Below are 15958 nucleotides of genomic sequence, written 5' to 3'. Positions count from 1 at the left end.
AGTGTAGATAAACAAAAGCCAATATATTATATACAGAGTGTTCCGCCTGCAGAAGTTCCCCAAGTCTGCTGCTAGACTGAAGACTACCCTGGCAGCCTCTCCCAGGCTGGCTCAGAAGCAAAGGGGAAGCCTTGAAAGTGAGGGCAGAAGGGTGACATTCTCCCCTCCCCCAGGCTTCTCCCCAGTTAATTAGGAAGACGATTTCAAAGCAGTTGCTTCTAATGTGACCTAACAGTCTGGCAAAGGTGAAACTGCTTTAGTAGGAGGTGAAGGTGTGCCTGTGAACACAGCGATGGAGAAGGCTAGGCATGAGAGGCCCCGGAGCCCTGAGCAGTCTGTTCTGGCAACTCTGAGTGATTCCCATGTGACCCTCCTGGCCGCCCACAAGCGGTGGTCTTTGAGGAGTCCTGGGGCCAGGGGCTCACCTATGTCAGCATCTTTGGAGGAGGAAGTCTCTTCACCATCAGAGGAAGAAGAATTTCCACAGCGGGGTTTGAATGGAGCACAAGAAATCAGTTCCAATCAGGTTAGTGCAACTGCAAAAGAGTTAGAAAGCCACGAGGTGGTCAGATGCAGTTTATAAATTGGATTTCTCACCGTGTTTTATGTATGCGGTCAGGGGAGCCAGCCTGGATGTTTGGTTGGGAGTAGGGAGCAAGTGTATGAATACAGCACCAGGCAGGAGTCAAAGTCAGCTTCTCCAGAGATTAATTCCTCTTGGACGATGTTTGGATTTTGTTGCTTCATGTTTTCAGAATATTTTGTAAGCCTCCATGGAGCAAACATTTTCCAAAACACAAGCCACACAAAATTGGGTCTCCCCTCTCCTTTTCAAAAGTGTGTATGTATCTTATTCTGTTAATTTCTACATTAAACATTTTGATGTTAGATTTTAATGTTGCTGCAAAATGAAGTTGCAGATAAGTTTTGTTAACCCAAAGGTCAGGTCATGTAGGTATGAAAATTTGTAAAAATGGTACCTTTCAGTAGCGTTTCTACTTGGGACTAGTGATCTGCTTGAAGCCTTTTTCATTGACATAGCTAGACCTGGCAAGGGGGGATTACTTTGAAAGGAGTTCTATTGGAGACAAAGGAAAGTTTTTATAAGTACTTTCCCCCTTTAAGACTTTTTTTTGTTTCTTTTGGTCTAAAAACTAGGGGAAATTTTATGAAATGTACTATGCAAAGGATTTTCATTTGTTGAAGTCATGTGGTACTTGGATATTAAAAATATAAATTCTTTCAGTGTTCAAAGACTGCATTTTGCAGTCCGATTTTTAACTAGGATTATACTCTGAGATATTTATTTTACCACATTAAAAATGTTATTTGGTGTGCTGTATTTGTAGAACATTCCAACAGACTCATTTGAAAATTCTTCCCAGACAAATTTAATAGCAGGAAGCATAGAATCATTCAATGGCTGCCACTTTGGGTCAATTTTATCCAGAGTGGAGATTAGGGTGTATTTTTCTGGGGGTAGGGGGTGAGGTGATAAATATAAGCTTAGTAAATTTTAATTACTTTGTTTTTCCAAACAGTTTTATAATTTTTATATTATTTTTCTTTGAAGTGTAACACACCAGTAGCTAAACTGACCTGTGTTAAAAGATTTAAAGTCTTAAAGAGTGACAGAGCGTATGGTGCCCATTTTTGAAACGTCATGCTCAACTTTCATATTTTTAACTGAGTATTTAACATAGCAAAATATTATATTTTGGAGAAAATTCTTGAGAGCATTTTCTTTAAAATATTCAAACTTTATCATTACTTTACAAATTCCACCTTCTCTGAGTTTTTTGCATGTGAAATACTCTGTTGTTGTTGTTGTTGTTGTTTGCCATCGAGTCGGCCCTGACTCATAGCGACCTCTCCTTGGGTTTCCGAGGCAGTATCACTACGGAAGTAGGAATGCCCAACCTTCCTTCCGAGGAGTGGCTGGTGGGTTTGAACCGCCAGCCTTCTGGTTAGCAGTCAAGTGACTTAGCCACTATGCTACCAGAGATATATACTCTAGTAATTTTTAATAGTCTAGTCTCTTATAACTAAGCAAATAGCGGAACATGGCTCAGAGGAACCCCTTCAGAAGGCGGGCCTGGGCAGAGGCCATTGCTGCATGGTTGGCGGGTTGCGGTACAGATTCCTGCTGTGTTGTCACGGGCTATGAACCTGGGCAAGTGTGTCTTTTACCCCTCAAGCTACATAGTCCACCTTGCAACGGAATTAACAAACTCAACAGAATTAACCAAGACAGATAAAGCGGGATGCAAAGCGGGATGATAACTCTTGCCTCATGGGATTATGAGAGCACTTTGTACTCTGTAGAGTACTATGTTGTTGTTGTTGTCAGGTGCTGTTGAGTCGGCTCTGACTCATAGCAACCTTATGTGCAACAGAACAAAACAATACCCTGTCCCACACCATCATCATAATCCTTGCTATGCTTGAGCCCGTTGTTCCAGCCACTGTGTCAAACCATCTTGTTAAGTGTCTTCCCCTTTTTTGCTGGGCTTCTACATAGAGTACTATACAAATTGCAAAATGGTAGTATTTCTGCCACAGTTGGTATAGAATTCCCAACTCTGACATCTGCTTAGTGCTCTTTGGAAGTCTGAATAGGACTGTGTGTCTAGTCATTTGTCTACGCAAAGTTGCAGCTCTATTTTTTTTTTAAAGCTCTGATTACAGGAATATCATATGGTCATTGTAAAACACAAAACTAAGATGGGTGAGGGGAATACAGTAAACTATAAAGAAACAGTAAAAGCAACCATAAATCTCCAGCCATTTTCTCCCCACACGCATTTATGTTTATGGATTTGTATGTGTGTGTGCACGCATATGTATATATTATTGCGTATAATGTAAATGGGGGTCAGAGTGTATATACTCCTATATACTTTGCATTGTTTACTTAATATTTTATGGATATTTTTCCATGCCAATATATATAGATCTGTATCATCATTTTTGATGGCAGTCCCACTTTTAAATTTAGAATTATTTTCAGAAGGAATTTAAATTAATTATCTTCAAATAGGGGATATTTTAGTAACTGGCTTATGATTATAAAAATCAAACTAAAAGTCAATTACAATTGAGTACTTGCTCACTGTAACATTTTATTGAGTTAGTCTGTTATAAATCAAGCTTTGGAACCTTAGAGAGCAGTGAATTTATATTGATGGGGGATGAACAACTCAGAAAAGGAGAGTAAGAATGGTTATACAACTCGAATATAATCAGTGTCACTAAATGGTACATGTAGAAACTGTTGAATTGGTCTGTTTTGCTGTGTGTATGTTCAACAACAAAATAAAATTACATATAATCAAACTTTGGAGGCTTGTGAGAGCTAATACTTTCTAGCACAAGGGGAGCAGTGGTGGTTCAGTGGTACAATTCTCGCCTTCCATGCAGGAGACCCAGGTTCATTTCCTGGCCAGTAACTCAAGCACAGCTACCACCCATCTGTCGTGGGAGGCTTGAATGTAACTATGGCACTGAACAGGTTTTAGCAGAGCTTCCAGACCAAGACAGACTAGGAAGAAAGGCCTAGTGATCTACTTCTGAAAAATCAGCCATTGAAAACCCTATGCAGCACAGTTACACTCTGACACACAGGAGGTTGCCATCAATCGGGGTTGACTCCACGACAACTGGTTTGGTTTTGGTTTATGTGGTAGGTTCTTGCTTGTGTCGTTTTAACAACCTGAGGAGGTAACCCCTTTAACAGATGAGAAAGCTGATATACAACGCAACCACTGCCGTGGAGTCGGATCCGACTCATAGCAACCCCTCCTTGAGTTTCCAAGGCAGTATTACTATGGAAGTAGATTGCCCAACCTTCCTTCTGAGGAGTGGCTAGTGGGTTTAGATAATTTGTCTAAAGGATTTAATCCCAGGCCTGTCTAACCATATGCACCTTGCTGTTCTATTGGGGCAAAGAAATATTATTTAATATACTGGGTGAGGTAGAGTTCTGATGATATCTGAGTATTGGAAAACTGCTTATTTATGTGGAAAGTTAGCTATCATGTGGCACTACATTCATAGCAGACACAGGTAGCTGCTATTAATAAAAATTTAAAATTACTGTTAGTGAAGTTTGCTTACATTTTACATTTCTTATACAGTGCAGAGTACAGTATTCTGTACAATAAAGAATGAAATCATGCCTTTGAACATATTATTTCTGTGACATTTTGGACAGATAGAAAAAAAAAATGTGTTTTTTTAAAGCATAACTGGTAAAAGTACAAAGTTTGTGTGAGCAAGCTCAGTAGGATTAATCAAGACAAATAAAGATCCTAGGCATTTAGTTGTGGAGATGGAAAGGATAGGAAGGAGGGCATGTACCTCCCTTGCCCCCAGGAGAGCAAGCAACCAAGAGTAGAAGGCAGGGTCTCAGTGCTCTGGCCGGGGTGTTGTGCTCAGGGCTTTCCTGTTGCCTGTAGTCTTCCTTCAGACTAGGATACCAGATTAGGAAAGAAGTAGGCATCTGTCTCTCAGAATCCCCTTCTAGACCCTCCCTCTCTCTTCCTCACTTCTCAGTGTATCTGATAGTGGGGAAGGAAATAATGTTGAAGGTTACCCGGAACTTGTTCAAATTGGTAAATGTCAAGAATTCCCCTTTGTTTTAGAAACTGCGCAGTCCTCCTTGCCCTTGGTCCTAATGACTTCTCTTGGCTACTGATTTTATTTGACTCTGTATCCCTTATCTGTCTATCAGTCCACAGTATCAAGCTATCAAATGAGTGACATGAATGAATTGGAAGTGGGTTTATATTGCAGACGTACTGAGCCCATGATGACTGTGAGGTGGTTAGGTTGTGATCTTACCATTGTTCGAAAGCAGGATACCAAATTGTATCTTGCATGAGAAGTTAGGTGGGGTTTATTTTTGTCCAAATGAAATCAAGATGACCCAGCTAGTACAGGTATGTTGTTGTTATTTTTAGGTGCTGTCATGTTGGTTCCAACTCATAGCGACCCCTATGTACAACAGAGCAAAACACTGTCTTGTTCTGGTCACCATTACAGTTGTTGCTATATTTGAGCCCATTGTTGCAACCCACATGTCAACCCGTCTCATTGAGGGTCTTCCTTTTTTTCCCCTGACCTCTACTTTACCAAGGGGCTCTGGTAGCATAGTGCCTAAAGCACTTGACTGCTAACCAGAAGGATGGCTGTTCAAACCCACCAGCCACTCCTTGGAAGGAAGATTGGGCAATCTACTTCCGTACTGATACTGCCTCAGAAACCCAAGGAGGGGTCGCTATGAGTCGGGTCTGCTTGACGGTGCCTAACAACAACAACAACTACTTTACCGAGCATGATCTCCTTCTCCAGGTCCCTCCTGATAACATGTCCAAAGTATACGAGACAAAATCTTGACATCCTCACTTCTAAGGAGCATTCTGGCTATACAGCTTCCAAAACAGATTTGTTCATTCTTCTGGCAGTCTATGGCATATTTAATAATCTTTACCAACATTGTAATTCAAAGGCATCAACTCTTCTTTGGTCTTCCTTATTTATTGTCCAGCTTTCACATGTATATGAGGTGATTGAAAATACCGTGGCTTGGTTCAGGTGCATCTTAGTCCTCAAAGTGACATCTTCGCTTTTTAACACTTTAAAGAGGTCTTTGGCAACAGACTTGCCCAATGCAATACATTGTTTGATTTCTTGACTGCTGCTTCGATAGGCATTATGGATCCAAGTAAAATGAAATCCTTAACAACTTCAATCTTTCCTGCGTTTATCATTAAGTTGTTTATTAGTCCAGTTATGAGGATTTTTATTTTTTTTTTACGCTGAGTTGTAATCCATAGTGAAGGCTGTAGTCTTTGATCTTCATTAGTAAGTGCTTCAAGTCTTCTTTGCTGGGACAAGTATATCTTTGCTGAAAAAAAGGAAATAGATGAAGTGGGTGATAGAGTCACTTAGAGAAGTGACTACTAACACCATGGATTCTTTGCTTTCAGCATCACAAGGGTATTATTTGCTTTTCTAGAGAACTATCATTGGATTTTTAAAACTTTAATTTTCCCTAAAAGTAGTATCTTGTGTATATAAGCATTAATAACAAAGTATAGAAGCATTTTTTTTTTCTTTCTTTCTTTTAGGCAAATAGGACCATGTTTATATAGTTCTGCAACTTTTTTTTTCCCCCTTTAGGAAAAAACAGCCATCCTATCATGGATGTTCCTCTATGTCAGTTCATGTAAACACACCTTTTAAAAATAAAAAAACTATTGCTTAGAGTTCTATTGGATGAAGTGCTATAAAAATGGCATCAGAGGTCCTCTAACTTTACAAAGGGGAAAGAGAATCACCATCCGTATTGAAACATGGCTAGTCCCTATGAGGTGGAGATCAAACATACCTCCTCTCTCCAGCCTTTTTTACCAATTCTGACACCAGCCATCCCTCCCACTTCACTCTTCTGCTGGGTTTGATCATTCATTGCAGTGGCCACAGAGTTATGGGGTTTCTTAGGGAAATAACAGGTGCAACTTGGGATCAGATCGACAGGCTGTAACTTGGGATCACGGTAAGGAAGCATATTGGTTAAGTCTCCCTTCTTCAGTGCAGGTCAGATGTCTTGGCTCCTCTAATCTGTGCAGGGCTGCTATTGGCCTCCTCTCAGTCCTTGTTGGGGCCTGGCCTCTGCCCTGCTCTGTCAGGTGTTACAAAGCTTTTTAGTGTCGTCATTAAGTGCCTCTGTAGGCATCTTACTCTGCCAGCAAGCCTACGTGAAGACACTCAGCTCTCTTGCTGTGTTGGTTGGCACACCCACTGTAGCTGCCTTGCTGTATGGGAAGCCCACTTCTTCATCTCACACCTGTCTCCTGGTTCTGCTGTTGCTGTTTCTCTGCTGCATTTTGCCATTTGGCAGTGTCTCTGGTGTTGCAGTTCTCTTCATCTCCTGATTGCAGGATGTTTTCAGAGTAGGGACACGAGGTCCAAGGACACATTCTGCTCCAGGCTTTTCTTTTTTTTCTTTCTTTCTTCTGGGATTGATTCCCTTTAAGCCTAGCAGGACAGTAAAACTGACTTATCCCTTTGTTGGGGTTCCATATACCTTATTTGCATGGTCCCATCTACACGATTGTTCTATGTACTTTACTTGCATTATTAAATGCAGGCTGTCTAATCCCCTTGGTGAGCCACAAGCACTTTATTTGTGTAGTCTCACCTAATCATTTTATGGGAGTCACAAGACCATGCATGGCTAGAATGTATGGCATATTAAGTAATTCACTGTACTTCAGCTACTGTATGCTGTATGTCATTAATCCTCACAGAAGAATATTTAGATGGTTTCCAGTTTTCTGCTATTAGAATGTGGCAATGAAGATTCCCTTGAATTCCCAGAAATAGAGCTGCTGGGTTAAAGGCAGTGGACATTTAATATTTTGATAGATTTGCTTAATTGCTCTCCAGAAATGTAATAATTTACCTGACTACAAACAGTGGTGGAGAATTATGTTTTCATATAGTACTCATACTTGCTATGTATCATCAACCTTGTACATTTTTGACTGCCTATTATATGAAAAGTGATTTCTTATATTTGTAAGATCATGATAAGGTGGAGAGGACGCACAAAAGTGGGGTTAAAGAGAAGTTTTTATTCTGCGCTCCCGGGAGAGGTTTACGGGTCTCTGAGAGGGGCCCAGGCGAGGTTCACGGGTCCCTGAGAGGGGCCAGAGAAGTCACCCGCCCCGGGTGAAAGAAAAGGGTTTTTATAGTGTTATGTTTCCTGTTCCTCAGTGGACCGGATTGAGAGCAGGTTATGTGTTACAGGAATCAATAAGGTTAAAGCACCCTATTAGCATGAGGGCAGGTAGCAGAGTTGAAGCACTTCATTAACATAGTGGGCAGGAAATGGTTGGGGGCTTTTGTGAGTAAGAGTCAGGTGCTGGGGTCTTTCCTAAGGGTTGTACTGGGGTTTGGTATGGGCTCTGGACAGGCGCTTCCTTGCTAGACCAGTTCTTATAATTCCCTCTGGCTTAATCATATACCCACCTGGCCAGCCGTGCTCCCGCCTAGCAATATTAATTTGTTGTCTTATTAATTCTTTTAAAAGGTTTATCAGGCATGTAATATCTGTTTCTGAGGATAATTTTAAGTAGCAAATTCCTGTCATGCATTTATTAAATAGTTTAAGTAATAAACATTAGGTTTATACCTAAGTACTTTAGAGGGATATATCTGTTTAATATGTAGCTAGTACTTTAGAGGGATATGTCTGTTTAATATGTAGCTAGTCATACCGTAATTTTAGGCAGACACCACTATGTTCCTTAGCCCTTATAGTATATATTTTTGTAACAAAATTATTAATTAGTTGCATTATTTCACCAAGTATGACAATATATGCAGTCTGAATCTCTTAACAAAAATAGTCCTGGGTTCACTGACTTCTATCATATGCTATAAATATTTGAAATAATTCAATATCATTGGTGTTGAAATTTCTTTTAACCAGTGACAATATTTCCCATAAATTTTGTAGCTCTTTAACATCCTTATCTTCTTATAATTCTGGGAAATGACATAAGGGAATTATGGCTTTATGGTTTTGAGTTAAACTATTTCATTCAAAATGGACTATTTTATTGAAAAAAAAAAAAACCATAAAAGATTGAAAAGTTGCTTGATAAGGTCTGTCATTTAAAACTTCTTTGGGAGAGGCTTGAAATGTTGAGTGTTTACCAGAGAAGACTCCAAAACAGAAAATAGTGGTGTTGGTTGATAAAAGTGTGATGGAATAACTGTTACAAGACCTAAGTTAAAAGCACTGAAGTTCTCGGAAATGGTTGATATTAAACTGTGTGTCAGTGGCTTTTCAGATATAATACTGTCAAGTACTTTTTGACTAGGCTACCATGGTTTTATAATTTGTGAATTTTGAAATTTTATCTGTCATATGTACAAAACGACATATTGTATGTATGTATGTATGTATGTATTGAGGGTGTTAATTTTGTTGTTAATATATTCATTTTTGGGGAAGGGCAAACAACTATGCTTTGTCGTGTTTCTCAGTAAGGGTTATTAATTTTCATTGCTGTGGATAAGGGAAGGAAAAGAGGTGTAAGAATAGTCACTTGTACAGAATTATCCAGAAACTGCACAGTCCAACACTAGGGCCAGGGATGGCCTTAGTCAATGACTTCTTATGCATCACATGCTCAGCTGAGGCACACAGTTATTGTAGTTGCAGTGAATTTACCTCCAGCCCATGTTGACGCCATGCACAGTGAAACAAAATGCTACACTATCCTGAGCCATCCCCATGATCAGTTTGGATCGTACCTCTGTGATCCATAGGTGTCCATTGACTGATTTTTAAGAAGTAGATCACTAGGCCTTTCCTCCTAGTCCATCTTAGTCTGGAGGCTCAGTTGAAACCTATTCAGCCTCTTAGCAACACACAAGCCTCCGCTGACAGATGGTGAGTGTGCATGAGGTGAACTGACTGAGGATTGAACTCTGGTCTCCCTGTCTCCCTCCCACATGGAAAGCAAGAATTCTAATAAACCACCATTGCCCTCCAGGTGTTGTAATGTGTTGTAATGAATGCTTGAGTTTTGGTTGGTTGGTTTTAGTAGATAAAAATGTAAATAATAATCAGTGAAAGCTCTCTCTGGATCTTTGTGAAACAATATTAAAGGATAAGGTGAAGGAGATGAGAGGGAAGGGATATGTGAGACCTGGTGGTGCAACGCTTAACTGTTTGGCTGCTAACAGAAAGGCTGGTGGTTCAGACCCACCCAGTGACTCCAAGGGAGAAGAGACCTAGGGATCTCCTCCCTTAATTGCAGCCTAGAAAACCCTATGGGACAGTTCTACTCTGTTACATGGGGCACTAGGAGTCTGGATCAACTCTTGGCACCTATCAAGAACATTAGTAAAATGGGGGAAAATGGTAAAATGCCTCCTTCCTCAGGCTGTTTTTAAAGAGCAAATAAGGCAGTGTTTATCCTCCTCATTAATTATCAAACATTTGTTACATTGACCCTTTACGTCCTTTCTACACAAGTACTGTAAGGTGGATGTCTCAGTTTCCTAGGGTTGCCATAACAAAAATACCACAAATGAATGGCTTTAAAGAACAGAAGTTCGTTGTCTTACAGTTCTGGAGGCTGGAAGTCTAAATTCAGGCTATCAGCAGGGCTGTGTTCTCTGTCTAGAGGTCTGACTCAGGCTGTTGACTCTAGGGGAAGTTTCTTTCTGGTCTCTTTCAGCTCTAGCAGCCTCAAGCATTTCTTGGTATTCCTTGGTTTGTAGACAGATCCTCCTGTGTGTATCTCTCCTTGTCTGCTTTCCCTTTTTTTAAAATATACCATCAGAAGAGATTAGGTTTAGCATCCCCTCTTCTCTTAGGGATTTATTAACGTAGCAAAGGAAAAACCCTATTTCCAAATAGGGCCACATTCACATGTAGAGGGTTAGATCTTTTGAGGAACACAATTCAGTCCATAACAATGGCCATTACCACCATCCAGAGGGAAAAAACAAAACAAAACACCCAAACCCATTGCTGTCTAGTCAGTTTCATTCATAGCGACCCTTTATAGGATATAGTAGAATTGCCCCATAGAGTTTCCAAGGCTGAAATCTTTATGGTAGCTGGCTGCCACATCTTTCCTCCTCAGAGCAGTTGTGGGGTTAAAACTGCTGACCTTTCGATTAGAAGCCAAGTGCTTTAATCATTGTGCTACCTTACTTACCTCCATTTAACACCTGAGGAAACATGAGGCTGGAATTCATACTCAAGGCAGTTTCATATTTCTTCAAGAGTAGGAAAGGCAGATATTTAAACAAATGATATGTGAAAATATTCTTTCGAGTGTAAAACAGTATGCAAATATAAGATATCAATTCATCATTCTTGTCATCTTTATAATTCTTAATATTACTATTGCTTATATCAGTGTAGTTTAACAAAACATGTTCTTTGCCTTACAGAAAATGAAAAAGAAAACATTTTCTGATTATAAAAGTAATGCTTGTTTGGTTTTTTAAGTTTTAAATTTGTAAAGTATATACAGATAATGTTTTAAATAACTCAATTTCACAACCCACCCAAAGATAACCTTAATTTTATGTGTTAATATGTAAGTATGTTGTTATGTTCCGTCAAGTCAGACCTGACTCATAGGGACCCCACCTTGGGTTTCCGACGCAGTATCAATCACTATGGAAGTAGATTGCCCAACCTTCCTTCCAAGGAGTGGCTGGTGGGTTTGAACCACCAGCCTTCTGGTTTACAGTCAAGTGCCTTAGGCACTATGCTACCAGAGCTCCTATGTGTAAGTATATATCCTTTATATTCATATACATACAGGTTTGACATGGGAACAGTGATTCTTCCTCAGTTTGGGGTGTAGAAACTCATCTTCCTGGGGTGGTTTTGAAGGGATCCTTTCTTCTGACCTTTCCTCCTTTATGATTCTGTGATGCCAGAGAATTCTCAGATAAGGCTGTGTGAATAGAACAAGGCAGGGACTCATTCCAAATGAGTATTCGGGATGCTGTATATGGCCCAGAACCTTTGCTATTTCTGCTTGTGTCCTTCCTCCTTCCTCCTTTAAGTGTGGGTGATACAGGACAGAGGGGTCCTGACTGATGCGTGAATGAGCCAGTCTACTCAGCGCCAGAGTTTTGGTGAAAGAAAGGTGATTTATTGCAGTGCAGCACATCAAGGAGCCAGAGGGACTCGCCCAGATCTGACTCCTCGAATAAAACCTCAGATTACATTTCATAGGGTTTAGTAAATAAGGAAGATATATATATTCATCTTCTTTCTAGAAATTCCTAATTGATAGGGATTAGGAGCAGAGTAGGTGAGCATGCACCAAACATGCATCTTCATGTGTCCCATGTTCAAAACTTGGTGATCTTAGTGTGCTCGGCAGGGTAGTGTTTGCTTATGACACATCACTAGGTCATCTCAGGACATAGAACAAGCCACTCTGCATAGGCTTTGCAGGATCAATCTGGTTTGAACTGCTCTGGTCAGGATCTTTCCAGGGTGTCTGAAAAACAACTGGTAGGAAGTTAGTGCAGTGGTAGGGTGTTGCTGGAGGTGAGCTCTTTTGAACCTCTGGTTATATATTCATGTTTGTGTGTATTAATCCCCTAACATGGATGCCTCAAGTGTATTTATGATTTGGAATATTGAAGAAAGCAGAGTAAGTACAGGCATACTTCAATTTATTGCTCTTCATAGACATTGTGTTTTCTACAAATTGAAAGTTCATGACAACTCTGCATTGAGCAGGTCTTTTGGTACCATTTTCCATGTGCTCACTTCATGTCACTGTGTCACATTTTGGTAATTCTCATGGTATTTCAAATGTTTCCATCGTGCTGTTGCACATTTAATAGACTGCAGCTGTGGTGACGTAGTGCCTAAGGCATTTGTCTGCTAACCAGAAGGCTGGCCATTCAAATCCACCAGCCACTCCTCAGAAGGAAAGTTGGGCAATCTACTTCCGTGGTGACACAGCCTCATAAACCCAAGGAGGGGTTGCTATGAGTTGGATCTGACTCCATGGCAGTGGTTGTGTTCATCGTTTTGCCTGCCATCCTCACATCATTGCCATATTTGAGCCTATTGTTGTAGCCACTATATCTGTCCATCTAGTTAAGAGTCTTCCTTTTTTTTTCTATCTTCTGCTTTACCAAGCATGATGCCCTTCTCCAAGGATTGGTTCCTCCTGCTTACATGTTTAAGGTAGTGAGACAAAGTCTCATCAACCTTGATTCTAGATTAATCTAGCTAAAGATTTGTCAGGGAAACTTCTGTGGATCTGGATCCTATTTTGCTGACTAAGACTGTCCTGTGAGTGAACAAGCCACTGTTTTTCCTGGTGATTGTGGATTCGTCATCTGCCAAAGTCAATAGCCATTATACTGCCTGCCAATCTTGAGTTTGTCAGCCCCTGCAGCTGCGTGAGTTGGGAAAAGCCTCCAGTGTAATGTTGATTCAGGAACTTGAGACTTGCCAACCTCTTTAATTGTGTGAGCCATTTTCCTAAGATAAATTTCACTCTCTGTGTAATCTTGACTGATTTTGCTTCTCTAGAAAACCCAGCTAATACACCATTGGTTCTTAATCCTATACTACCTCTTGTGATGGTTGAATGCTGACTAGTTATTTTTGGTACAGTGAGTCGATATATTCCTTTCGTCTTCTTTTGATACTTCCTCCATTTTTCAGTATTTTGTCCATAGAATTCTTTAATATCATAACTTGAACCTTGAATTTCTTTCTACACATGAATGTGGATCTTTATGAACTATTTTATGCCAGTTAACCTAGAAGTCCCCTGAGACTATAATCTTTAGCTTTCAAGCCCAGTAAGTCAGTCCCACAAGGTATTTTGATATATCTAAGAAGTTTCCATAGTGAGCCAGTAACAGTTTGGAACAGCTAAAGGAGACCAGGCAGCGAGGCGGCAGCAGTTTGGAACAGCTATGGGAGACCAAGAATGGGGGCATGAGCGGTTTGGAACCACTAAGAGAGACCAGGAAGCGAGCCAGAGGCAGTTTGGAACAGCTCTGAGAGACCAGGAAGTGAGCCGGTGGTGGTTTGGAACAGCTAAGGGAGACGAACTTTTCTGTTAGCTTGTTGAATTGTGGTGGCTTGCGTATTTCTGTGAGGCCAGAGGCTATGCCACCAGTGTTCCAAATGTCAGCTGGGTTACCCATGGTGGACAGGTGTCAGTGGATCTTCCAGACTAAGACAGACTTGGAAGAAGAAAGGGGCCATCCACTTATCAAAGAATTGGTTGGTGAAAACCTTATGAATAGCAGTGAAACACTGTCTGATGTATTACTGGAAAACTTTGTGAATAGCCCTAAAACATTGTTTGATATAGTGCCTGGGGAAGAGCTCCCTCCTTAGAGTAGAGCCAACCTTACTGATGTGGATAGAGTAAAGCTTTCGGGACCTCCATTTGCAGATGTGGCATGACTCAAAATGAGAAGAAACAGCTGGAATTATCCACTAATAATTGGAACATGGAATGTATGAAATATGAATCTAGGAAAACTGGAGTTTGAGTTGTAGTGTGGGTGAAGAATACTGAAAGTACCATGGACTGCTAGAAGAACTAACAAATTTGTCCTGGAAGAAGTGCAGCCAGAATGTTACTTGGAAGTGAGAATGGCCAGTGTTTGTTTCACCTACTTTGGCCATGTTGTCAGAAGGGCCTATTCCTTGGAGAGAAGGATATCATGCTTGGTAAAGTAGAGGGTCAGTGAAAAAGGGGAAGGCCCTCAACAAGATATATTGACACAGTGGCTGCAATGATGGGCTCAGGTACAGCAAGGATCGTGAGACTGAGCCGGGACCAGGCAGTGTTTCGTTCTGTTGTATATAGGGTCCCAGTGATTCAGAGATGACTGAATGGCACCTAACAACAATAACAAAGATTTTTCAATTTTGTTGATCTTTTAAAGTACTAACTTGGTTTTGTTGATTTTCTTCCTCTCCCCCCCCCCCATTTCATTTATCTCTGATCCAGATTTTATTTTCTTTCTTATGCTAGCTTCAGGTTCAGTTTACTATTCTTTTTCTAGTTTTTTAAAACACAGTATGATTTGAGATTTCTTGTTTAATGTAGGCCTATAAAACAGCTGTAGAACCCTCCTTAATAGTGCTTTTGCTGCTTTCATAAGTTTTGGTATGTTGTGTTTTTATTTTCATTCATCTTAAAGTTTCTCCTAATTTCCCTTGTGATTTCTTCTTTGACTCATTGATAAAGAATATGTTATTTGTCACATGTTATACTATTGATTTATAGTTTCATTCTACTTAGATATTCTGTATGATTTCAGTCATTCAACTTTTTTTTTATTATTATTATTGTGATTTGGGTGAAAATTTACAGAGCAAATACACTTCATTTAAATTTTTTTTAGGAGTTGTTTTATATAACAGCCTAACAGATGATCGGTCCTGAACAATGGTTCATGTACACTTGAGAAGAATATGTATTTGGTTGTTGTTGGGTAGAATGTTCTTTATATAATTGTTAGATTTAATTGGTTTATAGTGTTAGTCACTCCTCGGAAGGAAGATGAGGCAATCTACTTCCATAGTGATACTGCCTTGGAAACCCAAGGGGAGGGGTCGCTGTGAGTTGAGTCTGACTTGAAGCCACATAACAACAGCAACAACAAGTGTTAGTCAATTCTTCTCTTTCCTTATTGATCTTCTGTCTGGTTGGCCTATCCATGATTGAAAGTGGATTATTATTGTACAACAGTCTATTTTCCTCTTCAATTTGGTCAGTTTTACTTTATATATTGTGGGGCTCTGTTGTTAGAGATATATATGTTTATAGTTGTTCTGTTTTCTTGCCAGATTAAACCTTTCATCAATATATAATATCTTTCTTTGTTTCTTGTACCCTTTTTTCATTTAAAGTCTGTTTTGTCTGACAGTAATATAGCCATCTCAGCTTGCTTTTGGTTACTCTTTGCATGGAATATATTTTTCCTTTCTTTTATTTTCAACCTCTTTGACCCTTTCTATCTTTGATGCTTTCTATCTCCTTTCTTTTTTCTGTATATATATTAGTTATTTTCTTAGTGGTTACCTTGAAGATTACAATTAACATTTTAAAATTATAATGACTAGCTTGAATAGTATATAAACACTCTCCTCCTATACATCTTTATCCCTCGCCTTTTATATTGTTGTTATACATTACATCTTTATACATTGTGTGCTCAGTAACATATTTATAATTATTGTTTTATGTATTTTCTTTTAAAATCATTTTGGAAAAAGAGATATGTCTCTTGTAGACAGCATATAAATGCTCATGATTTTTTTTAAATCCAATCAGCCAGTATTACCTTTTAATGTTGTTGTTAAGTGCTATGGAGTTGATTTTTTTTTTCTTTTCTTTTTTTTTTTTTTTTT

General features: G+C 39.6%; 1 protein-coding gene across 1 annotated transcript in view; it reads left to right on the top strand.

Moving 5' to 3' along the window:
* Positions 1 to 292: 292 nt before the first annotated feature.
* Positions 293 to 15958, top strand: part of ATP7B (ATPase copper transporting beta) — a 116767-nt gene continuing 101101 nt past the window's right edge. Inside the window, exon 1 of the mRNA XM_007945229.1 lies at positions 293 to 526. Coding sequence (XP_007943420.1) covers positions 293 to 526 — 234 coding nt within the window. The remainder of the gene's footprint in view (positions 527 to 15958) is intronic.

This window comes from Orycteropus afer, unplaced genomic scaffold (genome assembly GCF_000298275.1).
Source record: "Orycteropus afer afer isolate SDZICR_OR568_19922 unplaced genomic scaffold, OryAfe1.0 scaffold00134, whole genome shotgun sequence".
NCBI lineage: Eukaryota > Metazoa > Chordata > Mammalia > Tubulidentata > Orycteropodidae > Orycteropus > Orycteropus afer.
This window is presented reverse-complemented; position numbering and strand designations above follow the sequence as displayed.